The sequence below is a fragment of the Tenrec ecaudatus genome, chromosome 12, assembly GCF_050624435.1.
Source record: "Tenrec ecaudatus isolate mTenEca1 chromosome 12, mTenEca1.hap1, whole genome shotgun sequence".
NCBI classification, from domain to species: Eukaryota; Metazoa; Chordata; class Mammalia; order Afrosoricida; family Tenrecidae; genus Tenrec; species Tenrec ecaudatus.
Genome location: NC_134541.1, coordinates 17167733 through 17195168, shown reverse-complemented (window position 1 = coordinate 17195168; position 27436 = coordinate 17167733). Strand labels below are relative to the sequence as shown.

Here is a 27436-nt window from a genome sequence, read left to right as displayed (position 1 = left end):
CTGTCCTATAATGAATCGGGATCCGCTAGACGGCCACGGGTTTAGGTGTCTTAAGAAGTGAACAACTCCCCCCCCCCCACACACACACACCAAATGATGGACCCGAGGTTAGATGAGAACTTCATTTGGAAGCACCTACTAGAGAGCGTGAAACTTCAGCAAATGTTAATTGAACTTAACCTGAGTTCTGAACGTCTAGAACTCTTATAGTCATAGGTGTGTGTGTGTGTGTGTGTGTGTGTGTGTGTGTGTGTGTGTGTGAGACAGACATTGTATCAGTAATTTTTCCTGTAGGACAAGCTACCCCAAAAGTTAATGGTTTAAAACAACCACAAAAGGTCAAACCAAACCCACTGCCATTGAGTTGATTCCAACTTACAACAAACACATGGAACAGAGTAGAACTGTCCTGTGGGGTTTGCAAGGCCATAAATCTTGATGGAAACAGACTGCCACACCAGAGCCGCTGGTGGGTTCTAACTGCCGACTTTTTGCTTAACAGCCTAGTGCTTTAGCCATGGCACCAAACCCCCCGACTCAAACCCATTCCCATAGAGTAAATTCTGATTCGTCGTGACCCTATTCTAGGGCAGGGTACAACCGCCGCTGTGAGTTACTCTTTATAGGAGTAGAAAGCCTCATTGTTCTCCTGAAGAGCTGGCTGGTGGTTTCAAACTGCTGGCCTTGTGGTTAGCAGCCCAATGTGTAACCACAACACCTTAAAATTAGCCTCCATGATTTTATTGAATTCTGGATTCTGTAGGTTGCCCAGGCAGTTCTAGCTAGCTGGGCTGGCTGGCTGGCTCCCTCCCTCTGTGCCCACCCAGCTGGTAGGATAGCAGGTGGCGCTGGCTGATTTATGAAGGCTGTAGTTGAGACAGCTGTTGACTTGCCTCTCACCACCCTGCAGGCCCCAAGTGCACTTTAAGTCTCTCCTCCCCGTCAGTACATTTGTTACAGTCTCGTTGGTCAGAGCCTGGCCTAGTTCCGAGTCATCACGCGAGAGGACTACTCAAGCGCATGAATGCCAGGAGGAATCGTGTACTCAGACTCAGCAGGGCTGCAGTTTAATCACAGTGTTGTTAAGGAGCGCTGCCGTCAGGAGCCCCGGTAGTGCTGCTGGATAAGCACTGGACTGTTCTCAAGGTCGGTGGTTCAAACTGCTCTTGAGGCTCCCTGTTCGTGTAAAAGTTCACAGTTTCAGAAGCTCTATATAGGATTTCTATGAGCCTGAATTGACTTGACAGCAGGGGCGTTTAAAATCTCCATATCAATAAACTGCAACAATGTGTTAGTCCGCGTGGACTAGAGAAACAAATTCACAGAAACTCGTGTATAAGAGAGAGTATGTGTATAAGAGACTTTGATATATAGGGTAATTGTACATTAAGAAAGCTTTCCAATCTAGTCCAGTCTAAGCCCATAAGTCCGATATAAGCCCATATGTCTGATACCAATTTATAAAGCCCTCTTCAGACTCACGAAACACATGCAATGATACTGAATGCAGGACGATCACAGGCCAGTGGGTAGAAAGTCTTTGGATCCACTGGCGTTGTAAGCATCTCAGCACTGGCAGGGGCCTCTACGTGGCTCCTCCAGTTCCCAGGGCTGCATCAGGGTAGGTCCATGTGGCTTCTCAGGGATGTCTCAGGACGTCAGCAGAAAGAGAAATTGTCTCCCCCCTCCAAGGAGGAAAATCAGGATTTCCCAGAATCCTCAGGAGAAGGCCAGGCCCACACAGAGGCCTCATTGGCTATCACCTGATTGACAGGCTAGACTCCACCCCTTCACTCTTAATCCTCTCAAGTCCCAAATTGACACCAGATTATGTAACCACCCCAAATAGTGATACAATCTCACACATAGAGAAGCTGTGTAGTGTAAGCAGTTAATTTCCAGAATCACTAAAGACAGGCATTACTTGATTGCAGGTGAATCTGGGCTGTTGCTTGCCCATTGAGGTGGCTTCCCTACCTGTAGATTCATTCACCTCTTCAGCTTTGCTTACATGAAATATTGTCATAACTTCCACCTAGCTATCTGGATGGTTATCAGTAGCTGGACATGAATGTGTTTTCATAAGCTGCTGTAACGTAATAGAATCATGGGATTTTCAGTGCAGCAAGGGACATTCCTAGTAATCTGGTCCAGTGTTCTTTTTTTTGTAGATTGGGAACCTGTGATTTTTCCAAGATCAGCTAATCAGACCCAGAACGTAGATATCTGAAAAGCAAGGCTAGAGATTTGTCTTGTGTATTATATAATGCCTCCAAAATCAGTTTTAGCTTTATTATTATTGTTTTTATTGGTAAACTGTTACCACCTTTCAGCTAATCATTTCACTATAACTAGATATATAACTTTGCGTATTGAGTGTGTGATTAGATTTACATTTTTCTTGTTAACAGAACTCGCTGTAACTTTTGGAACTTTGCATTTTAATTAGTGTCAGGTGTAATAAGATCCCTCGTAGTGAGATCCAAAGAGGAAGCAAAGACCTTTTAGACAGCACTTCCCATTTCTTACCTGTGGTTGTTGAAAGAGACAAAGAAGCGTTAATGTTTCAGCTCCCAAAATATCAGAAATGCTGTCTTCCACACAAGAGGGAAACTCAGAGATGGAGACAGCGAATGTTCTCACTTGCTCATCTTCACTGACAGAAAGAAGCTAGGCCGATGTCCAAATGCCAGGTTGCACATGCTCTTAGTCTTTGTGACATGATGGGGAACTAGGTCACAGAAATGGTGCCTTTTGCGTGTCAGCCTTGGTGGAAAGGTGTGGGGGTGCTGCAGTGGCCCCGCAGTCGTGCGACGGGGAGGGATGACTGGGGAACCGTCAGCGTCTGATAGTCGTGGTCACTGCTTCTCATTTTGTGTACAATGATCCCTTTTTTGAAACCCTTTTGTTTGTAAAAATTCCGCAGGAGAAGAGAAATGAGCATTTTCTAGGAGCTGCCCCTCTTGGTCAACTCCTCTCTTCTCTCCCTGTAGCCACAGGAGGATGGACAAACGGACATGAAGTCCCAGAAGTAATGAGAGAATGATGCATGATCCTTGTAACTTACTCTTAAACACTTAGTGGTTTTGTGGTGTTTCCTAAGTTAGGAAATATCCTTTTTGTTTGTGTTTCCTAAAAAAACAACCAAATTCACTGCCTTGGGGTCAGTGCTGACTCATAGAGACTCCTGTGGGTTTCCAGGACGGTCACAGTCTTTCTCCTTCAGAGCTGCTGGTGGTTTCAAACGGCCGACCATACGAATCCCACCCCAGTGTGTAACCACCACACCACCACTACCCCTAAAAGAAGGGAATGGTCTCTTTTGCACCTGCAATACAATTGTCATATGGTGATTTTTCTAACAAAGTCCATATTGGCGCTTCTCCCAGGCTTCCCTACGTTTGGAGCGCACCAGTTCACTTTCATTCATTTGGAAGCTCAAGGTGGCCTTTGAAGATGTCCCCATAAGTTCTTGAATACTTGCTGACTTTGGGGGGACAAAAGATGTTCCAGGACCACTTTGTACTTTTCCTGCCCTAGGCCAGAAAGCAGCTTTTTTTTTTTAAAGAAACTTGAACCTGATGCAAGGGGCTTAAGTGGAGAGCAAATGCTTTTGAGAATGATTGGGGCAGGGAATGTATGGATGTGCTTTATACAATTGATGTATGTATATGTATGGATGGTGATAAGAGTTGTATGGGTCCCTAATAAAATGTAAAAAAAGAAAAGAGAAAAAAATGATTAGGGCAGGGACTGTACAGAAGTGCTTTATACAACTGATGTATGTATATGTATGAACTGTGATAAGAATTGTATGAGCCCCTAATAAATTGTTAAAATTAAAAAAAAACATAAAATAAATGTTCAAATAAAAAAAAAAGAAAAGTGAATGTGGAATATGGAAAAAAAAAAGAAACTTGAGTTTCTTTTAGTGGGTAATGGTATTTGGAAACCTGGGTGCTAATTGCGCTTCCTGCTAATGAAGTGTCCTGATTTCAAGACCTCTCAGTGAAGAAAGCTTGGCGATGGAGGGGCTTTTATAAAGTTGTGGATTAATTTCATCATCATTTCATTCTTTTTTCCACAAAGTGCCCTTATTTGTACAGATAGATGCCCCGTTGTACACTTTTATATTTAGATCTATCAGGTCCCCTTTATAGGTGTTGTAGCGTTTTTGCATCCTTTTCCCACAGATGGGCACGTTTTCGGGTTTCGGGTATGGAATTCAGGGGTAACAGCTCCGAGTAGCCTGAGTCACCGTGAGTGAACCCCAGCATGTTTTCATGCACTTAAGGGTTGATTGGATATCTGTGTGCTTGCTCTCTTCTCAAGTCTTTAACTTACTTTTTGACCTTTTTTTAAAAGATTTTTAAAAAAGAGTTCTTTATTGGGAGCTTACTGCTGTCATATATAAATACTCCTTAAACTTTTCTTTTTTAAAACGTGGTGGTATTTGTTACCATTATTTTCTGAATTACCAATTTTCAGATTGTCACATAATTTCTTGCCTATAGTACATATAAATGCCTGTTATTTTAAATATATATGATGTTTTTACCACACATAGATTTTCTCTTTGAGTTCATTGCATTTGGATTTTTGTCCAAGCTAGAAATTCAGGTTTTAACTGAATTCACACACGTTTTCCTCTAGGCTTTATTACAGGGTTTTCATTTACAGTTAGAGTTCTTATCCAGTTGGAGTTTTTTTGGTTTAAGGTTTGAGGGATGGATCCACTTCCATCTTTTTCCAAACGGCTAGGTCGCCATTGGGTGTTCTGTTTTATATCTGGACTTTCCATTCTGGTCACCTGATTGCTCTTTGTAATCCTGATACTTTGTGTGAAAGTGCATTGCCCAAGAGGGCTTTGAAAGTGTGTGGAAAGATTCCATTATCTTTTAATACCATTTTCCAAGCGCTTTTGGAACCCCCCTCATATAATGGATGTGTCAGTAATCAGTAGCTCTATCAGAATTGACAGGCCCCGCTCAGGGTCTCCTCAGATACCCATTCCTCTAGAAATATATTATGAACCAATAGCTTTAATTTAAAAATTAAACACAATAAGTATGAAAAGCACTTAACCATCATACTGAGAGCAAACAAAGCAAAACTCTCGTTTACCACATGCCCACCGACTGGTCTTAGCCATGCTGTATTTAATCCCAAGTAAGTGAGGCGGGATCGGCTGCTGTTGAACCTGGCAGTGGTGGCAGTGAGAAAGGTAGCAGATGTCGCTGCGCTGGCTGGGAATTAGGCAAGTGTCAGGAGATTAGATTTCTTGGCACTGGAGTACCAGAAGAGAAGCACTCTTTATTTTCTAGACACCCCCCTCATTGTCCCGCCCTACCCCCCCCCCCCCAGTCAACTTTTGAGGACTCTGGACTTACTGTGGTTACTGAGGGGAAAGGTCAGTATAAGCCCACACGCTCACAGAAAACTGGAAAAAGCATTGGTACTTTCCGATGCAGTCTAATAGGTTGAGCACAGGCACAAAGGTATTGGAGCAGGTGAGCTAGCTTTGAAAGCCAGTTGTGGTAAGACTTATTATTTTTTTCTGTCGCTCTTATTATTTTCGGCTTGTGGTTCTGCCCTGGTGGTTTTGTTCAGGACCAACCTAAGGCCTCCACTCCCAATCTTCCCAGATTGCTCCACTTTGTTCCAGGTTTGGGGCATGTGACTTTGTATCACCAGTTCTATGAATTTAAAACATGGTACACTCTTGAAACACACACACACACACACACACACACACACACACACACACACACACAAGGAAGTAAACAGAAAGCAGAACTATCAGGGCAGGTACTGCTAATATTTTCTTGTTTTCTTTCTGTATTTTCCTCTCTGTGTCTCATGCTTATATTCTTATAAAGTTGAGCTCACATATATTAACATCTTGTTTTTCTCCTTACCCTCTGTAAACTATTTGTAAGTAACATTTACAAATGTATTGTATTTCATAACATTTTTATAGTTACATAATGTTTTATAGAGTGACTGGCTAGATTATGATTTACTTGTAGTCTCTTTTTCATGCATACTTCTTTCTTTAATCCAGGTAGATCATGAGGTTATCAAGGGAAATCGCTGTCTTATCCTGTGTACTATATCACCGTCCCTCCCTACTCGTGTGCCTGTGGCGAATACTGGACGTTACCAATACGTCTTTGTTTCCATAACTATCAGACTGAGAATATTGCTTGGAACTTATTCAAAATAATTGCATCATCTTGTATCTAGAAAAGAGGGAGATCTTTGCATGGATTTTAGGGGAACTCTGAATCCTCTTAAATTCTGGGAGAAATATTTTGAATGCTTGTGCATTACCTGTGATGTTGGCCAGGGTTTTGAAGGACCCTTTCCCTCACAAGGAGCGCCACTGATGCGGAGACTGTAGGTAGTCCGTCAGTGGAGAGGCCTGTTAAAGCATTCACTGTGTTCCAAGAGAAACTCCTTTTCACCCTCTCTTTCTCCGGGTTTTTAGGAAGAGACGAGACCATGCAGCCTGCAAAGCCGTCTTTCCTGGAGTACTTTGAGCAGAAAGAAAAGGCGCACCAGGGCAACAGCATTGGCGAGAGCGCGCCGGGCCCACCGAGGAACTCTTCCCACTGGAAGGTGCCGCAGGATGGAGACTATGAGTTTGTAAGTAGGGTTGGACGCCAGGTGGCCATGACTTCTGGAGGCCGCGATTTGAAAGATCACACACCCAACCCTGTCCGCTCACTGGACGAGTCTGGGCCTTTCCTCCTGGCACCGTGCGTCTCTGCTAACCCCCCTGGCAGCAGCTCCCAGCCTGCGCGCCATCTGAGTTTGAGGGAGCAGTGTTTTGACTGACACTGGAGCACTTGCACGGCCCCTGGCTGGTGGGGTGGTTTTTTTGGGGGGTGGGGTGGGGTGGGAACCGAGAAATCCTTTAGTCTCTTGCCACTTTTCTTTTTGTCAAGTTTGAAACTGTTCGTGGTAAAAGAAACCTTCTACCATCAAATGAAGCTCCCGCCGTATTTAGAGCTCTGTTTAGGATTGTGATTTTATATTTAAGAATTAGTTGATGCTTGTTTGCAGGGACTGCTATTTTGCAAACCCTGCTCTTAATTGAATGTCCTCAGAGAAGGTTCTGATTTTTTTTTTGTTTTTTTTGTTCGAGGATGGCTATTAAACTGTTCCAGAGTTTCTTATGAAGAACTGGGTGTGTTTTTGCTTTCTCTGCTGTGGAAAGACTCCCTCAGCCACAGACACTTATTACTATTCGCATGGCTTTAATGAGTAGAGTCAATAAAAAAAGTTCAGGGAGAAAGTAAGGAATCTACATTCCTTCTCTGAGTGCTTTTAAGAAGAGAATTTTCTCTTCAGGAATTAGGTTTTTTTTATCCTTAAATTCAAAAGTTTGCTACTCAGCTTTCATCATTCTGTTGTTTACAAAAGAGCTTATTTTAGGCGTTGGGTTTTAGTCTCTGAGAAGCCTTTCTAATCCTGCCTTCCTAGGAAACGGTGTGATTCTTCCTTAACTCAAGTGAAGTGTCAGGAACGCCACAGTTTATACAACTGATGGCAGAGACCTTGGGAAGGCCAGAGGAAGTCGCTCGAGGCTGTTCCTCTGAGGAGGCAGCGAGCCTCCTCTCCCGAGGAACGACTGGTGGGTTGGGTGACCTGCTGCCCTTGTGGACAGCAGCCCAACATAAAGCCCACTCTGACACCGGGTCTCCTCAAGGCTGTACAGATAGTAAGTGACAAAGCAAGGATTTGAACCTAAGTAGTTTGGCTCCAGGGCCCATCCTCTTAGGATGACCTCTCTGGAGGCTGTTCTGATACATCCTGCTGGTAAGGTACCTGTGAAGATGCTGTAGGAGCCCAGAAGAGGGCGCAAGAGCCCCAGGGAGGCATGGAGGAGTCTCCTCCCTTTTTTTTTTTTTTAATTTTAACAATTTATTAGGGGCTCATACAATTCTTATCACAGTTCATACATATACATACATCAATTGTATAAAGCACATCTGTACAGTCTTTGCCCTAATCATTTTTTTCTCCTCTTTTCTTTTTTTACATTTTATTAGGGACTCATACAACTCTTATCACAATCCATACATGTACATACATCAATTGTATAAAGCACATCCATACATTCCCTGCCCCAATCATTCTCAAGGCATTTGCTCTCCACTTAAGCCCCTTGCATCAGGTCCTCTTTTTTTTTTTCCCTCCCTCCGAGTCTCCTCCCTTTGAAAGTGCTTAGGACTTCTCCAGCCAGAGGAGGAGGGGAAGGGCATTGGAGACAGAATGGAGTGTGTCTGGGGAGGCCTGAAGGGATAGAGTGGGGTCGGGAAGTACTGAGTAATTGCCTTTGGAGGTGAGAGGGTGTGGGGGTGGTGAGGAAAGAGTAAGGAGAGACCTTCAAGTGAAGGAAATTAGTGTCTGGCATGCCCCTGTGTTTTTGGAAACATTTAGCTCTCAGACTTTTCCTTGATGTATCAGAGAAATTAAAAATAGATGTCTAATGCAGCACAGAGACCTAGTGTCCCTATGAAGTCGTGAGACGATGGGGCCAGCAGGGTATAAAACCACTAAAATGTTAATCCAGAATTAAGTTGATGAAAGTAACAAAGCCTGGACAAGATTGAGTGTTGAGACTTTCTGGGTAATAAGATGCCATTTCGACTGGCGTTTTGTGGTAGAGAAGGGACATCAGTTTGAGCTTTCTCCCAAGAGAATGACAACGGGCTGTGGTCCTGAAACGTTATCTCCCCTCTTTCCCGTGCCAGGGCTGCAAGCTGATTGTAAGAAGAGATTTCTGTGGGTTTCCATGAAGACACGTTATTGACCTGTCGGGATGTAGTCCATTATTTTTGCTTTTATTAGGCTGTGTATTTGGGTTACATGCTTTAAAAATTAGATGTTTGGTGGGAAGTGAGAATCACTACCTTATTTGTAATTTAAAAGCATGGTGGCAGCAGAGGCTCTTTTATTTACTGCTGTCTTTGAGAATGTGTCCTGATGGTGTCTGGGCCCCAAAGAGCTTTTATTTACGTGAGTTCTATTTATTGGTACTTACAGAATTACTAAGAACTGAGGCACTTTTTATTCAAGATAATAAGTTGATCAGATGAATTCATATAAATTTATTGTTTATAAAATATAACCATGTTTTTGCAAACAAAAACAAACGAGATTGACATCAGCATTTTTATTCCCAAATCGCTTCAGTGTCTGGCTTCTTGAAGATGGCTGGATTATCAATTCTGTGTCCATAATCAGTCCGTTGTAATGTATTATCTTGATTGAAGTATATGAAGAAAATCTGGCCTATCAAAAGCATGTAATTGGAAAATGGAGAAGTATTTTAATAGTCTTTTCAGGCAATTGTGGAGTTTCTTCTTTGATCCAACATTGAAACTTAACAAGTGGTGATTTCTTAGGGGTTAGTTTGTTAGTTAGTGTGGAATCTGAAGCCATCACCAGTGAACTTTTCTTACTGTTCTTTGAATGCCACTTTTACTCAGACTTGATTTGATAACATCATGCACTGGTAGTTTGGAAAATATTGGTTCATTGAGTTACACAGATCTTGCAAATGTTGGCCATTTGCTTCATAAAGCTCAATGCAAACCAGACTCAGTGCCGTCCAGTTGATTGCGCCTCATCGTGACCCTGTAGGACGGAATAGACCTGTTTGCTAGGGTCCCCCGGCTGTCAGTCCCACAGGAAGCAGACTGCCTCATCTGTCTCCCGGGGCCTGCTGGTGGGTTCAGATGGCTGACACTGTCAGTCAGCAGTCAGACCCTAACCGCTGGGCCAGCAGGGCACCTAGCACTCCATTCATTATATAGCACCGAGGTTCAATTTCACTAACAATTCCATCAGAAAAGTCTTCGAAAACTGAAACTCGCCAAGTGGTGGAATAAAATTTTCCCAATGCCAAGTTTGGCTAGGCAGCTTGGAGTTTATCAGCAAATAGTTGTTCTTCCTGACACCAAAGTCTGAACAGCCACATCTGTCGCCCGTTCTTTCAAATCAAAGTGACGTCAGTGCAGCAGCATCTGGTTTAGTGTACAATCCCGCTGCACAAGCGCTTCCCCAGACAACCACCAGGTTTCAGGATGTGGCAAGAGGGCTGTCTGCTCACTTGCTATTTGATCCCAGACAACAGTTTTAAAAGCATGTACTCAGAGGCTTACCTTTTTTAAAAAAATCATTTTATTAGGGGCTCATATAACTCCTATCACAATCCATACACACATCAATTGTGTAAAGCACATCTGTACATTCGTTGCCCTCCTCATTCTCAAAACATTTGCTCTCCACCCAAACCCCTGGCATCAGCTCCTCATTTTCCCCCCTCCCTCCTCATTCTCCTCTCCCTCATGAACCCTTGATAATTTATAAATTATTATTTTGTCATATCTTGCCCTGTCCGACATCTCCCTTCCCCCCCTTCTCTGTTGTCCGTTTCCCAGGGGGGAAGTCACATGTAGATCCTTATAATCGGTTCCCCCTTTCTAACCCACCCTTCCAGTATCGCCACTCACACCAATGGTCCTGAAGGGATCATCTGCCCTGGATTTGTGTTCCCAGTTTCTGTATGTACCAGTGTGCATCCTCTGGTCTAGCCAGATTTCTAAGGTAGAATTGGGATCATGATAGTGGGGAGGAGGGAGCATTTAGGAATTAGAGGAAAGTTGTATGTTTCATCGTTGCTCCGTCGCACCCTGAGTGCCTCGTCTCCTCCCCAAGATCGTTTGTAAGAGGATGTCCAGTGGCCTACAAATGGGCTTAGAGGCTCACCTTTTATAAAACTAAAGGTTTGTACTACTTCATCAAGAACATTCTTCAGGAAATGGGCTTTAATTGTTCACTGGTCCCTGTGGTTGTGAAGTATGCAGTTGGTGCCAGTTTGATTCTTGCTAAGGGCTTAACAGTTTAATCCGCTGCTTCATTCTCTGGGTCAACTTGGCCGGCCAGGTTATGTCGCCCAGCTATTTGCCCATGCTTTCGTGTAGATACTGCTCTGCAGGTATATTGGAGGTGACTAACATAGTAATGTGGTTGGGCCTCAGCCAGTCCGTTGAAGGCTGTTTATTGAGAGCAAAACCTGAGGTTTCCCAGAGCGAGAGAGAGAGAATTCTGCCTCAAGGCTGTGACGTAGCTATCCCATTGGGGTTTCCAGCCTGTTACCTGGCCTGTGGATTTTGGACATGTCAGCAGCACCAGTAATCCCATAAGCCAATTGCTTAAATCCCACCAGTCAGTCTCTCCTCTGCCTCTTTACATGTGGAGGGCACATCTGATCGCCTCTAGCTCCCAAGGCCGATTTCCACACAGCAGAGGTCAGACATGCCTCCACCCTCCAAACCTGTCCCTCCCACAGCACTCAACTTCTCCGCTGGGCTCTGATTCATTGCAGTGGCCACGCAGAACTCACCGCAGATGCTCACAGTTATGGGGTTTATTGGGGGAGTTAAGCGGGTTCCAAGGCAAGAAGTCCTCAGGATACAGTTGTTTGGTCAGGACAGTTTCTTTTCCTTTATCCCAGGCATGTCCCTCTTTGGCCCTCAGCCTGTTGGCCTGGCCTTTAGCCAGCTTGGAAATGTTACACAGTTCTTTTAGAACCACCATTAAATGTCCACATGGCATTTGGTAGAAGTCTTGATCAAAGGCATCCAGCCCCAACCCAGGGTCAGCAACTCAGCTCCCCCAATTGTGCCCAGAGGTACCCCACTCCATAAGCCAACCTCCTGCCCCAAAGTTAGCTTCACTTAACTGTGTGGCTGGGAAGTCCACTGCCCTGTCTCTGCTGCTGGCCCCCCTCTGGTGTCAAAGCTGCCTCCTGAATCTAAGAGCTTCAGTGCAGAGAAATGTTGGAGCCCCCAGGACATGCTCCTCTCCTGGCTCTTCTCTCTTCTGGAAATGAGATTCCCCCTTCCTGTTTCTGAGAGGGCTCCTTTTATACCCAGCTGTCTGTCAACACAGTTAACCATGTCACTCACAGCTGACTAATGGGATCCGATCAACAGCTTCCCGGTCTTCTTCCCCAGGCCCATCAGGAAAACAAATGTCCTTTTGTGGGAGTAAGAAAGGCTATGGCTAGAGAACCATATTAAATATAATTCACCACATTGCACAGTGAAATTCACTGCATTGCACCTGTGAGAAGCTGCCCCCTATCAAGACAGAAAACTAATGTAGCAGACCCAGAAAAATGAGGCGGGTCTCATCGAGTTCTGGCTCCCAGGTTTCAGTGTAGTGGTGTGTCATTGCTCCTCTCGCTTTACCAGTGGAAACACTTCTGTAACGTAACCCTTCCCATCATGTAGATCCTCCAAGATACGGCTGCTCAAGGACAGACAGTCTGTCATTGATCTCTTCTCCAGACACCCTGTCCTTGCCAGCTTTCAAAATGATGGGTTGGCTCTCTAGCATCTTTCAAAGGTAACCAATTTTAAAATATTTTTAGTATTGTTATAAAAGATTGGATTTTTAAATATTTTGTGTCATTTTTATATTCAAATGGTCACATCCTAATAGGACAGCAGCATTGTTTTCTATTTTAAATTAGGTTTACTGAGAAATGGTGTGTTCCCTCTCCCCCCACTCCCCAGTATTTGATAGCTTCTTGTTTTCTGCCATGACAAGATGCTCCAGGGTTATCTTGTACTCTTCCTGCTCCAAACTGGAAGCCGCCATGTTTTGAAAGTGCTCTGGTTCTTCCCAATGGGAATTGCTGCTCTGGGACCATCAGGAGGGTGCCAGGGGTGCTGCTCCATTGGGTTAGGGGAAGTTTGTCTAGCCTTTTCAATGGACAAAACTAGGAAGGCTTAAAACAAAAAAAGACAGACTCACGAGTCTGTAGGCTGCTTTCAGCGCAGGTTCGAGACCAGAAACCTTCATCTCTTTGATCTGCTATCTCTGAGTCTCCCTCCCCACCCCATGCAGTGTCAGTTCCCAGCACAACCAGTGTAGTTCCAGGCAGACCTTTTTGTATTGCACTTGGCTTTATTGTGCTTGGCAGATACTGCTTAAAAAAATATATTGAAGGCTTGTGGTCTGTGGTCGAGCAAATCTGCCAGCGCCATTCTTTCAACATCATGTGCTTGCTTTGTGCCTCCATGTGTCTCATCTTGGCCATTCTCACAGGTTTCACACTTTTTCATAACACTTGCACACTCACTAGATACAGTCTAGTGTAGGCATAACTCTCGTATGCACTTGCTTCATTGCAATGTGCACGGTACTACAGTGATGTAGAACAGAACCTGCAATACATCCTCCTTTGCTTTTCACCGCGTGACCAGCAGCGGCAAGGACCGGCCCAGCTTCAGGCTGCGCTGCGCCCCTCTGCCCTCAGCCAGGTCCAGCGTTGTATGTTGAAGCCACGTGGATTGGTTTCTGCCTGTGTGACTGGCGAAGCTACACGCTCCCTACACAGATGGGCTCTGTTCTTCCTTTCTGCTCCCTTTGTTAAACACTTTCTTTTTCTTTGTTGCTTTATATTCATGTAAACTACTTGTCTGGTTCTGAAGGCAAATCTACAAAGCAGAGTTATTCAGATGTAGCTTTTACCCCTGTCCTGCCCTCCCCTACGGTTCCTCCCCACCCTTGTGCTGAGAAGTCATATATGGGCAAGTGTGTCTGCTCGTGCCTGCATTCTCAGTTAGAGTAGTTTACGGTGCAGACTCCTCCCTCTGGCTTTTCCTTAATTAAATGTAGTTTGCGGCGCTTTGTGCTAGTGCTTGCTGCTTTCCGTTGAGAGGAGGCTGTGCCAGCCTCTGGCTGGTGGACATTTAGGATGTCTGTGGTGGTTTGAGTTGATTGCTTTCTAAGTTTATTCATAAACAGGAAATGAAACAATTTACAGTTACTGCTCTTTTTTATTATTGTGGCTCTTTCAGCCAGCTCCCTGACGTAACTCCACGAATCGCAGTCACAGTCACCACTCTCCATTGGAAAAAAACCAAAAACTTTCTCCCCCAAACAGAAAGCAACAACCGAACCCAGCCAACCTACAGCCACTGAATCATCCCCTCCCCAGGCCAGCCAACCCACTGCCATTGAATCATCCCCTCCCCAGGCCTCACAGCTCCCGGGGCCTTTGACTGGCTAAGGTCCCCGCTTTGACTTCTTGGTGCTGAGAAGCATGTTTCATATTTTAGGCATGAGTAACTCTTTTTAAAAAAAAGCGAGAAGTAGATATTATCAGTGATGTTGCTCGGCCAAATCTGGTGCAGTTTATATGAACGAAGAAGACTTGCATGTTGTCGTGACACCCTTGTGTCTCGGGAAAATGAGTCAGCCGGCCCCTGTGAAGGGTGTTGGTGAGATCCCCGTGGTGTCTGCATGCTGCCAGCTTGGTGTTGAAAAGCCTGGGTGTCCCCTTGTCATCAGAGCCTGGAACCTCTAACCTCGGGCTCTCTTTCCAGGCAGGGCCACGCTGCAGGGTTGGTTCGGACCTTCCATCCGAGCGCAGAGTCAGGAAGGAAAGGAGCAAACAGCTCTCTGCCCCAGTGTTTGCGCTTCGTCGGCGGGAAGGCTGCTTCAAGGGCACGTTCATCATTGAGCTGGAAAGCAAGGCTTGTTTTCCGGCTAGGAGACGTGAGCTTATTTTCCCCCAGGTCCACGCCCTCCCAGCGCCCTCTGCCCGTTGTCCTCTTCCTTTGAGCTGTCAGCCACTTCTTCACTCTTCTCAGCCTGACCTCACGTTTTTGTTTTTCGTTTTTTTCTCGTGGATTCTTAACAGTTCAGTAATCTATATTCCTGAGACAAAATGGTCAGAAGACAAGGGGGGAGATTTTCAAAGAAGAAAGCGTTCACCTGCTGACCGCAAAGGTGATGGTTCAAACCCTCCCACCTCTCCGTGGGAAGAAGTTGAGGGGACGTGCTCACAGACCGAGTCACAGCCTGCCGGGAGACCCTCTGACGGGCTGCTGTGAGTCGTAGCAACTCAGTGGCAGCGGTTTACGTACACAGGAAGCGTCCCTGAGTATTCTGAAAGTAGTTATTGTCTTAGGTAGGTAGCTCAGTGCCTCTGAAAGAAACAAGCCTAGCTCAGCTTCAACATCAGGCTGGGGTTTTTCATCCTGTACCTTTCCAAGAGTTGCTTGTATCACAGCGTACCTCCAAATGAAGTGCGCCTCTTCACACACACACCCCTCAGCCCTACCATAGTTTTCCCTCCTGTCTCCCCTCCCCTCGATTGTGCCGCTGTTGGGCGTTTACCTGATATTCCTGATACACACGGTATATACTCCGGAATCCAGGGCTCTTATTTTAGACCTTCAGTTACTTTGTGTGATTTTGAATAGTTAACCTCATTTCTGAACTCTTCATTCCCTGTGTAGATCTGAGTCTGCACGAGGAATTCAATGTTGACCTGCCCTCAAATGCGAGGCTTGAGGGACCAATAAGTAGAAGTGTGTTTCTTTCTCTTCCGGAAGTGACTCACCTCTGACGTGGTGAACTGAGTTGAAACTCCCGCCTTTGCTTATTGATCTCTCCTGTCTCTGATGCCTAGCAGAGTCCCTGCAGGTCATTAGGCACTGTGGGGATGCTTTCCACTCACAGTGAGCCCATGTGACAGCGTAGAACAGCTCCATGGGGTTATTTTTTAATCATCATCCCAAATAACCTCTAAATTTCTACCAGTTTTAGGCCTTTGTCAGAATGTTTGGATGCATCAGATAATCAATTTCTCAATGAGATCCTTCTTTCTCACGGAAACGCTCCTGGAGCGTCCTGACACGCACTCATCGGAACTGGCTGAGCTCTACGCCTGCTCCGTCATCAACATCCTGCCTCATCCCTTCTCATTTTTGCCTCCCTTCTCTGTGTTGACATCCAATATCTGGAGTCCGGCAGCTTCTTTCACTTGGCCTAGTTCTGACCTTGGTGGAGAACATCCTGTGGTTACCTTAGAGAAAGGTGTGCACAAGAGCTGCCTCATGGGGGGGTCTGCGTGGCCTCCGGCCCTGACTCTTGATCCCTCCTCATGCAAGTCTCAGATCACAGCATAGTAAGGACTGGAGATGGGTCAGGAGCCCTGGTAGGCTGCTAACTGCAAGGTCAGCAGGTCAAAATCACCAGCAGCTCCATGGGGAAAGTGAGCTGTCTGTTCCCGTAATGATTGACAGCTTCGGAAACCCTGTGTAGTTGGGGTTTCTTCTTATGTTTTCTTTGAATTTTGACGCCCTCAGTGCGTCTCCATTGCAGAAGCCCACTCTTGCCAGAAGGTGTCACCCTCTCACCACTTCTGTGCGGTCTTTTCTTTGAAAGGGCCTTAAGGTAGAGGCTGCCAGCTGGGGAGCATGAGTGATACGTGGACACATCAAGGGTGGGGGGCCGAGGGGCGGGGTTGGCGCTGTATAAAGCAAGTTTTCTTTAAGCCGAGGGTGACAGCCGAAGACAGACCAGTAGAATGGATGCTAAAGTATGTCGGGAGAGCGGTGGATGGCCCTGGCTTTCGCTGGGAACTTGGGTGACTCCCTCTTCTCTCTGAACTTCGGGTTTTCAGTCTGTAAAATACGCAGAACACCACATGCCATACTTTTCTCTGGTGTTGGAGAAAGGATCGGATGACATGTAGGCTGGGGCTAGGTGAACTCCATTGCCGTTTCAGAACTAGAGTAGTGTTCTGTTAGAGAATGGTGAGCCCGTTTCCGTCCCGGTTGGGTGCTGTAGGTATTGTTGTTGGTCTTGTTGGACACGGACCAGTTGGTTTTGACTCGTAGCCAGCCCGTGTGGCAGAGGAGAGCCGCCCCATAGCATTTGCTGGGCGGTGGTCTGTACAGTCCAGTCTCTGTCCCGGGAGCCACGATGTGGCTTCCAACTGCCAGCCTTCCTTCTGGTTAGCAAGCAGCCAGCCCTTGCTTTCACACTGCTCCACATGTGCCTCTGCCCCATGTATTGAGCATCGTTTCTTATTTTGCCTTTTAAAAACCACCATCTTTTATTTCATTATTGAATTATGAGACATACTCTGAACAGAGCAGAAGTCCAAGGAGGAGGTTCAGTGTAGACTTCTGATATTCTGTTGTGATCTAGAGGATTGTCACGGCGCACTTGTGGGAAATTAACTGCCAGGCTTGCACTGTGTCAATGTGTTGACCTCTCACCACATCCGTGTACAACCGGCCCAATACCCCCCTGTTTAACAGGGGACCCAGAGACGCTAGGAGACATCTGGTTAATGGCACCCAATCACTGAGAGGAAGTTAGGCATCCAATCCAGATGACTGAGTGCCAAGACCTTCCTTCTTGTAGGACAGTACATCTTTGTGTGCGTCAGAGGCCATTCATCACATGCAGGCACAGCGGCTGGTTTTCTCTCTGGGTGCCCAGCCCGTAGCCAATTGCTGGGGCACACAAGTGCTCAGAGTGTGGTGCTAGCTGATTACGGCATTGGAGCCCATTGTGCATTATCTGAAAAACTTTCCAGAACTTCTCTGTGGTCATATCCACTCATCTGGGTGTACAGGAACACTTAGTTGGACTATACATTTGATAGTTGTGGATTTAGATATTTGTTCCCTTTGGTCAAGTTTGAGTAGGAAACACTGGCTGCAATTGTGATGTTGGGCAACCCCCAGATCAGAGTTGGGTAAGACAGGCAAAGCATTTGGAGAAGTGCCTGGCCTTCCTGCTGTATCTTTGGTGTGTTGGTGTCCTTAGAGAAGACAGCTTGATAGAATCAGGAAGAGCAGTGGATTCGGGGTGACTGGGGCCAGTTTTGTATTCCTATAGGAAGCCGCCTAAGCTTTCTGGGTGAGAGATGCTATTGAAGGCCCTTAGGGGTCTGTGAACTCTGCGGGTCTTTGTCGATCTTGGAGATGGAGACTGTGCAGAGTACTCCTAGGAGTTCAGGAAGCCTGGGAGAGAGCCTGGGTAGATGCTCAGTAGATAAAGCAAACACAATTCCATTCTGTGTAAGACACTAGCCAAGAACCACATAGACTTTGAGTCCACCCGGATCAGATAGGAAGCCTGGGCAAGTTGCTTAATCTAGGATGCAGGTGCAAATAAGCTTTATCTGAGTTACGGGGAAGATGAAATTAGCAAATGCGTTTCAAGTGTTCAGCAGGGTGCCTGCACAGTGGAAGGCCTCTGGTGTAATACTTGCGGGGTGGGAACGGTGGACGGCCCACCGGGAAGAGGCTGAGCTGGGACACCACGGAGGGGAAGTAGGAGGGAGGCCCCACACGTTTCATAACTTTGTTGAGCACCCAGCTGAAGCCACTGGGGCTTTATTCCGTAAATGCTTGGTTTGAAGTATTCATTTAACACTTAAGGAAAGCTTAGTTCAGTGGTGACAATCTTGTGTGTAGGGCTTAAGTGACAAACATACCACTGTAAACATTGGAAACCTTCTGTTTGCTTTCCCTGGATGGTTTCTCTCTGTGCCTGCCAGGGTGCTGTCAGAACGGGACAAGTAACCCATTCATGCTGTTACTCAAAGTATTTTGGAGCTCTGATAGTGCAGCTGTGTGGGAAGGTGGCTGGCCCTGATCCACTTTAGGGACCCCCACCGGTCACTTCTATGATTATCTTTCTTCATTGAGGAAAATCATAGCAAAGACTCTTCTCGGATTGTGCAGCCTTCAGCCATGGATGCGTCCTTGGAATTTAAAATACCGTCAGGGCGAGGTTCCTAAATGAAGTCCTAGGATTTTCCCAGGGATGACAGGACCAAGCATAAAGCCCTTTTTCATGCACTGGGAAAAGAAGCGTTTCAATTCAGATTGAAGTGGAGGTTTTCTGCTCTTGGAAGTGCTGCAAAGACTGTGAATATAAACACCAGCCATTCTCAGATTAATTTAAAGCCATCCCTGGGATGCATTAAGATCGTGCAGTAAAAATACCACGTATAACCTGCCACATTACCGGTGACAACTCTGCCCTGCAGTGGCGTGGCTAATGAGGATCACAGCTGCCCTGAAGTTTTACTGTGGGACGTGCCAGCACTGCGCTGGTACTGTGAATTCAGCATCGTTTCTTCAAATCCTCATAGCAACTGCTGGATTCATTAGAATCCTTGGCCGTGCCACAAGGAATCTGTGCAGTGTAGGTGGCTGCGGTGGGCATGAGCCCCCAGCTCCCCACAACTCCCACCTCCTCCTGTTGTCTTTTTAACTGTTTGTCTTCAATCTGGTCTGTTGAGCCTGCCCTGGCCCCCGAAAACATTTGTGTTTGTGACCCCTGTCTCATGAGAATTCAGCACTTGATCTGAGGAGTTTAAGAAACAGGGAGATTAAGCTCCTGGTGTTTGGCCATCGCTTGGAGCTTTGTGCACCGTCATGTCGAAGAGACCTGATGTCCAGGATTGTGCCTGTGTATCATCCTTGAATCCCCTCCCGCCCCATTGTTCTTCTCGGAACATGAAAACCCCACAGGAGAGCCTCATCCTGCCTCCCTGACCGGTCTTCCCCGCTCCACTTTCTTCATCAGGGACTATGCGAGGCTGGCTGCAGCTGAGACTCGATGGGGACGAGGTGGCAACGTTAGAGCTCATCCATTCTGTGGCTCCTCTGATGCTCCTCTGTAGCTACTGGACTGTGAAAGAGCCCAGGAGCCTTCAGGAGCTCCTGCGTGGCCAGTTGCCGAGAGAGCAGGAGCAGAGATTACCCCTGGGCTATCATGTGCTCACCAGCCCCAAGGCAGGGGCGCCAGCCAGGGGAGGGAGAGCCACGTGGCAGCATGTGGCATTTGTGTGGCTGGACTGACAGCGGGCATGAGCACGTCGTCAGTTCCGCCCCGCCACTCCCTGTTTTCATCTTAGTAAAGGCCCGTGAGCCTGCCCTGGCCCCAGAAACATGTGGGCGAGCTCTGATGTCCCCGCTCTTCAGTTCCTGGACATGTAGGCGACGTCCAGGATTTTCGTCTTCATAAACCTCATTTTCATGACCATCTTTGTGTGCTGTATTTGTCTTTAGAATTAATTCCTGGAAGAGGAATTATTGGGCTAAACCTTTTATAAATAGACAATCGTGGTACACGTTGCCAACTTCCCGTCTCGTTTGGTATGTGACAGAAATTCTTGGCAGTTTGTGCTCTTTTATCTGAATTTCTATAGAATTGTAATTTCCCTTATTGATGTTGAAGAATTCTCTCAGTGAAGTCTGTAAAAGGTTGACACTCTGAACGCGCCCGTCACCCTGCAGGAGAAACACGTGGCTGTCTGTGTCCATAAAAATGACACCCAGGGACCCCAGAGGGAAGCTCGTCTCTGTCCTAAAGTGCCGGTTAACTAAAGACAACAGATGGATTTGATGGGCTGTGTCACTGTCAGCTGTTCCCCTCTTGAGGAAGGCTTTGAACTTTTAACATCTATCGTAAGAATCCCCCCAAATATATTTTTTCCATTAAATATGTATATTTTCCCTAAGAACACAGGCACTTCAAGCACTCTGTGTGTTGTGTTAGGATGTTTGCTTGTGTTCCTGTCAGTATCGGATCCAAAGCTGTGAAGCTGGCCCTGGTCTGAGGAGGGAAGTAACAGCCCGTTTATCTTCCACACAGCCCGCCACTGTCCCAACAGCCAGGAATTAATGCGCCTGGTGCATCCTGGGTCTTGCGAATCTCGGTGGATTCTAGTGTTTGTACAGATAGGAAGTCTCCACATCAAACTCCGAGTTTCTGAGTTTTCCTGCCCTGAGGACCCCCAGAAGGGAACTGTGAACACAGCCGCCAGCTTGGTTTTGGCATTAACTATAATGCATCTCAAATCGGCTGATTCTTCAGAATTTGAACCATCGTACGTTTGAGCTTGATGCCCGTCTGCCAAGCACAATGGCTTCTCTCTAACCAAGGCCTGCGGGGCTGGGCTGAAAAGACACAAGAGGGCCTCCTAGACCAGGCACAGAGGCCAGTGCTTGGCCTCCAGTCCTGGGTGTTTGAATTTTCTATACGTTTTCTCCTCTTAAGTTGTTAGTTGCTCGCTGGGGGACATTTTGGGGAGACGCGTGTGAGGGGTGCAGAAATCTGTTCAGTCCGAGTCTTAGTGAGTGCATCTTTAAAGGCTTCTTCCTTTTGGAGTGGAAGACTGGTAGGCCTCCAGAACCTGCCTTAGCGCCATTCCTAGCTTCCACTTGCGCTTGGGCTGCTCGCTAGCTCTGGCTGGAATGTCTTTTGCTGACACGGTTTTTACCCTTGGTGATGCTCCCCACTTGCTGGCTTCAGTTAGCGGTGCTTTCAGGTCCTCGTGGGAGGAAGAGGAGGCGTTCAGCTCCTGTGAAGCGCTCCAGCCTCGGCAGCCCGCAGGGGCAGTGTGCTGCTCTGTCTGTCCTGCAGGGCCGCTGTGACTCTGAATGGTGCGGTGACAGCCAGCTTGGTTTGGGTTTTAGGCCCTCTCCTTTGAACTTCTACCCAAGTAGCTTAGTCTCCCGACGGACATTTCTGTTGTGGCCCTGGTATCCTAATGTGCTAGGTTGCCTCGTGCAGGAGATGGCTTGCAGGCAGGGAGGCAGGTTCCACCCTGAGGTTGGGAGGCGCTATGCAGTGGAAGCGTGGCGGGAATCATTTGGTTAGAGCTCATATCCCGTCTTCACCACCTGCACTGCCACCTGGGCAAGAACCTGTCTCATACGATTGTGGTGCGTACCAGTGAGATAATGCTTGTAACACTCTTGATAAATTAAAAAAAAATTAGTGTTGGTTTGTTCTTCTAGGATGTTGTAATGCCACTCTACCCCTCCCTCCCACCTTCCCCCAACTACCCGTAGACAGTTAGAAATAGAAGACAAGCTTAACAGAAAATGTCACCTATGACTCAGTCCTTCCACCCCCCACCCCCAGCCATCATCGCTGTTTGCACGCCAGGTATTTCCATCCGTTTTCTGTACGGATGTATTTTATACAACTGCATTCATTCTCTATGTATAATCTTCCACCGAACACATTGTAAACATTTTCCAGCATCATTAAAAGCATTTTAAGCCATCATTTTTGTGGGTTACACAATAGTTCTTCACGCCACATTCTTTTGACCCCACACTCTCTGTGCTTGGCATTGAGGAGCTTGTCCTCAGACTGCCCCCGTGGCTCTGGATGATCTCCAGGCTCGGCTGCCTCCCGGCCCCGTTGGAAGTTTCTTCCAATGCCTGTGTTGGGTGAATGAGGAGTGCCAAGCTCTTGTCTACCAACCACAAGGTTGAAGCTTGAGGATGCGGTCCTTGCTGATTTCCTCAACCCAGAGGCGGCTCCAAAGCCTGGCCTGGCAGTGTGCTTCTGAAAGGCCACAGCTGGAAAGCCGTCCTCTGCACACGGGGGCTGTCACGAGTTGGAATCCACCCAACAGTGCCGGGTCGGGGATCCCTGAGGGTTGGTGCACAGGTCAGCGTGCTCGCCTGCTCACCTTACAGCTTGCGTGCGCACACCTAAAGACCCCTCCGAGCCCAGAGGAGCCCTGGCTGCTGAGTGGTGACGTGCTGCGTTGCGATGTGAAAGGTTCGAAACCACCACCAGCTGCTCCTGTCAACTCCGTGTCTGAGGCAGTCCTACCCTGTCCCACAGGGTCGCTATGAGTGGGCGTCAACGCGACGGCAGTGAGAGAGAGATTGATCTCAGAAGAAAGGTTTGGCAGTCTGCTACCCAAGCAAGAGTCAGCCACTGGGAGCCGTGTAGAGCCCAGGTCACCTCGAGTTAGGACTGATGGGCAGCCCCTGGCTGTGCTGGCAGAAAGGTGCACGGGCTCTGCCCTACGTGTGCCGGGGCCCCGAGCTTGCCAGGGAAAGCACCAGTTGCGTGTTCATGGGTCTGTACTGAGGTCATCCTGCTGAGCTGTGTCTGCTGAGAAGAATGTCCCAAATTGTTGTCGGCAGGGCACACTGTTTTTGTTTCACATTTCTTCCTTTTCCTGTAAAACCAACCGGGTTTCAGGTGGGCCGTGAGGGAATTTATTTGTACTTTGGAGTATAATGAGGTCTTGTGCTTTTTGCTTTTAGCAAACCCAGCCAAGAGCAGCGGTCTGAAAAAGAAATATGTGTCCAAAATGGCCAGGGAAACCTGCTGCCATTCAGTGAGGCTTTCCGGGAAGCCACAGGGCAGATGAAGGCCCTCTTTGTCTACCCGCCGCGGCCGCCCGCTCCTGCTGGTGAACCGCATTAGCTGACTGGAGCTCGGTTTCTAACTCACTTTCTGACTGGCACGGAGCGGGAGGCTCAGCTGCTAGCGGTTTGTGGCCCCAGGAGGCTGTTTAAAAGGAAGATCGGCCTGTGTGAGTCTGACACCGCATATTTCCTTGGTTCGGGAACAGCCTGAACCCAGGCTGCTTGGCAGCTGCCCTTAGCATTCACTCTTCACAGCGCATGATCCCCTGGTGCTAAAATAGAGGCTGGCGTTTTAGCTTAGACACGGCCCGAGCTCTGTCCAGACCTCGGGTTTTGTGGGTTTGGGCAGAGGACATGTACAGTGGCAAGAAATCATATATAAGGGCATGGCTTAGAGCAGATGGTCTCTCTGGTCCCTGGAGTGCTGTGCTCAAGTCACTGCCAGGCCGCTTAGCTGGAAACCCAGCTGACCAACGGGGCTTGTCTTGAATCACAAAGAGCTGTCGCCTTCTCACGAAGCTTCCCCAGTGCTCCGGGAGTCAGAGAGTTATAGGCTCTCGGGATGACAGGGCTTCACAGGGCCTGCGTCCCAGACCCCAGCAGCTAGTCTCCAACTCAGAGCAGCATCCAGCTTTTTCCTGAACACCTCAGGGGCATTTCTGAGAAGGAATTCCAGAAACTGGGAAGTCAGCCGTACCTCGGGTCAAAAGTTCTACCCGATAACACTGGGTTTTGTTTTTGTTTCTCAGTTTCAGCCCAGATTTGTCTGTGCCTGGGTGTGTCCTCATGATTTCCCCGAGGAAGGCCGCTGACAGGCTAAGACTCCAGGACAGAGGCAGCGTTTGCATTTTTCATGCAGTCAAAATCCGGTCCCACTGAAGTCGGCGGCTACCCTGTAAGAATAGCACATCCGCGAGCTATTCAGGTCGGCCGGCACCTGAGCCTGACTTGTGCTTGGGATCCTGTGCTTGGCAGGAAGAGAAGACAGTACCCTGGCCTCACTGCTGTTTTGGAAATTTCCAGCCCAAGAAAGTCGGCAGAGGCCCTGCTTGCAGCCACTCGTGATGTGATTAGCCAGCTCTCCCCGCATTAGCTGACTGAATTATTAAGCTGCATTGAAACAGCAGCTTGGTGCAGTTTTAGGGTTTCACATCCTCTGAAAGATCGATATCCCTTCAAGAATACTGGTACCGGTGCTGTGTCTCCCCTTCTTGCTTTCAACATTGGGAGCACCATCTTCTGCCTGTTCTCCGGTACCATCCTCAGACACTCCCTCCTACTCTCGAAGTGTACACGCCTGCCTCTCACCTGTCGGTTGGTTCCCAGTGTGAAATGCTAAGTGCGTGCTTCCTTGACGCGCGGTTCCAATCGCCCGGAACTCGGGGTTGCAGGCCCGTTTCCCCCTGACTTTGGAGGAGCCGCTCCTTTTGATTTTGGCACGAGTGGGTCAGTTTTGAGGAATTGGCCTAGCTTTATTTAACGAACTTCTATTGCCCTCTTAGGCTGATGTATTGATTTTCTGCTTTTCAACGTTCCAAAAAGTGCAGCATCTTGCTGGTGATTGAGGGAACTCTGTGAAAAGTCAGCTTCCTTCGCGGAGGCCTGAAGATCCAGGATACCTGCTTTGATTCACTCCTTGTGACGAGCCCGACCTGCTGGTCTGATTCTGGCGGTGCATTTTGCAAAGCAGCTCCCTCTTAGCAGCGCCCCTGTGGCACAGGGCTGCCAGCCTGCTTCCGTACACGTCACAGACCCCCAACCCTCGGCACGGCGTGGAAGGCTTGCACAGGAGCGCTGTCTGGCAGGGGTGCCCTCGGGTGGAATGATCCCCGCAGCCAGGGGAGGGTGGGTTGGAGCAGAGCCAGGAGCTGTGGTGAAGCATGGCGCCTGGAGGGGCTGTTGAGTGGTTACGAACACTGGTGACACACGGGCCCCTGAGTCACTTCACTCACTGTCCCTGATGGAATCTAACTTTATCCAGTTCCTGGTACCGATGTGCCACAGCTACATGAAGGAAAAGATTTCCTTTCTCCTTCGTTGATTCGGACTTTCTCCTCAACTGCAGTGACCGCGCCGTCCTTGCTGTGTCTGTCAGAGACTGACCACAGGGATTCTCTCATCTCAGCTCCCGCAGTCACTGCTGTCGTGATGAGACTGGCTTGGGCATTACAGCCGGTCACATGACGGTTCCTATCCTAACACAACCAGGGGCCTAGGGGGATTCTCTATCTCTTGGAGCCTCCATTTCTGTCCCCGTAAAACGGGGTCCTAATACCCACACCTAAGTAAGGTGCGCGGTGACTGAGTAACATCCGCCTCCCTTCACTTCTAGTGGGAGGGACCGTGATCCCGCTCCATCCTTTTTGGCCCATCCTCGTCTATACTTCTCCAGCATCCTTGCCTCAATCCCAGTCCAGCCTAGCACAAATGGCAGGCTCAGAGCTGGCACTGCCTCTATAATTATGGAAAGCGGGAAGGCGAGCTATTAGAGTGCCGTGCCCTGGGCAGCCAGGATCGTCTGTGGTTAGGAGGACGGAGCTCCTCCTGAGATCCTGTTGTCGCGGGACAGGACAGCACCTGGGCCAGCCTACCAGCTCTCAGAACAAAGCCACACAAACAGCACAGGTATGCTGTGAGTTTCAGAGTGAGGTGTGCCAGAACAGAGCTGGCTGAATTCTAAACATAGGAAGGTCTGACTTCCAGAAGGAAAGCCTTTTGTCACCCAGATTTAAGAAGGATTGTCAACAAATCACACCCAAAAAGCCTCCCAAAGCCTAATAATATACAGATGATGCTTTAAATTTCAGTAAAACTTAGTTATCTAAACAAAATTCCCTTGCTTTCCATGTTCGGTTATACCATTGATCCAATCATATCCTTTATTCTCACACCCACAAGCTCCCTGTGTTCCCGGGAGGCTCTGTGGACGCAGCGTCCAGCGTCCCCATACCCGGCCTTTGACCCAGGTCGGGGCTCCTGTCACTGCTCCGTGATGCCCAGGGGAGCCAGGCATCCCACATCCCACCCCAGCCTTCTGCTAAGCATGCTGTCCACACGGTTTCTTCCTCTGAATTCCAGCGGGTTGGAAGTAACGAGACACTCGCGAGGGCATTGAAGGAGCCGATGAGATTTGGTCGGTTTTTCTCCTTACTGGGGCAGCATCAGGGAGACTGTGGGAAATAGCTGTCGTAGAACTGGTCACTACTCTCATTTGAATCTGAGGAAATGTCTCATTTGAATTCTTCCCGGGCTTTGTCTCCAGAACGAGGCTTTCTGAACGCAATGACCTGGTGCTCATGCACTCCCCGCACCTTGTGTTCGGGTGCATCAACCACCTCGCTTTTCTGCTCGGACACCTTCTCACACGCCTGCTGAGGAAGTGTTGCATCCCCCGGGAATCTTACCTTACTCGGGTCACCTCTCCCCCAACGAGCATGTGCTCCGAGATGAGACCACTTGGTGGAACTAAGCCAGGCCACCTCCACCCCCACCCCACCCTTGGGGCTGGGATGCCCCGCTGCACTTCTGCTCACTCTCAAGTTCGTGGGTGGCATGTTGATGACTTCATTTGGTTTCTGAGCTTCATCAAGCTGCCCTGTCATCGTGCTAAACCCCACAGGTGTATTCTTTCCTCATTCCTGGCCATGGGGAAAGGATCACCTGTGACAGGGTTTGGCCTGACATGAGCCACCCATCCAAGAAGAAATGACGTGTTTGGGAAATCTGCATGTGACATTGGAGGCAGGACCATGCATGTTCTAGTACAGTATGCATGGCACCAAAACCTTTCTTTTAAAAGCTTTGAAGAATCTGTCTTTGAGGGCTTTCTGGGAACACCTTATTCACACTGTCTGCTCAGTAGACTTCTGACATGGGAGTTAGGAGCAGCGTCAGAATGAAATTTGGAAATAGGTCTAACCTGATAATTTAGATGTGGAGCAGACTGCTGCTTCCTGTGTGCCTAGCAGCCCCGACTGTACAATCGAGTGTGCTTGGCTTCGCTTCCCTCTGCTGATTTAGACAGGCTGGTCGGATCCTGTGATGCAGCCTTGGTCTCGGGGGGCCAGTCCTGCAGCCAGTGTTGCCGCGGTCTGATTCAGATGCTCAGGTGCTAGGGCTGTTTGAGAAGAAGTCCATTCCCGAGCGCCTCCCATTTTCATACTGCGGGAAACAGGATTGTGATGTGGTTCGCCCTGGCGGAGGCCCAATTCATAGGCTTTGGGCTTCGTCTCAGAGTTCACAAGGGAAGCCTCACTACTGTGAGGTACATTGTACACCGTATCGTATTTTATTCATTTGTATGACACTAGTCAGTGATTGACCCTCCTTGAGCCTCCATGGCAGCCCTCAGAGACCGCCTCTGTTTGTGTGAAAACTTCTCGACTTTTATAAACCATGGTCTCAGA

General features: G+C 47.9%; 1 protein-coding gene across 1 annotated transcript in view; it reads left to right on the top strand.

Moving 5' to 3' along the window:
- STK4 (serine/threonine kinase 4) overlaps positions 1-27436 on the top strand; it is an 82258-nt gene that overhangs the window by 43242 nt on the left and 11580 nt on the right. Inside the window, exon 10 of the mRNA XM_075528706.1 lies at positions 6491-6648. Coding sequence (XP_075384821.1) covers positions 6491-6648 — 158 coding nt within the window. The remainder of the gene's footprint in view (positions 1-6490; positions 6649-27436) is intronic.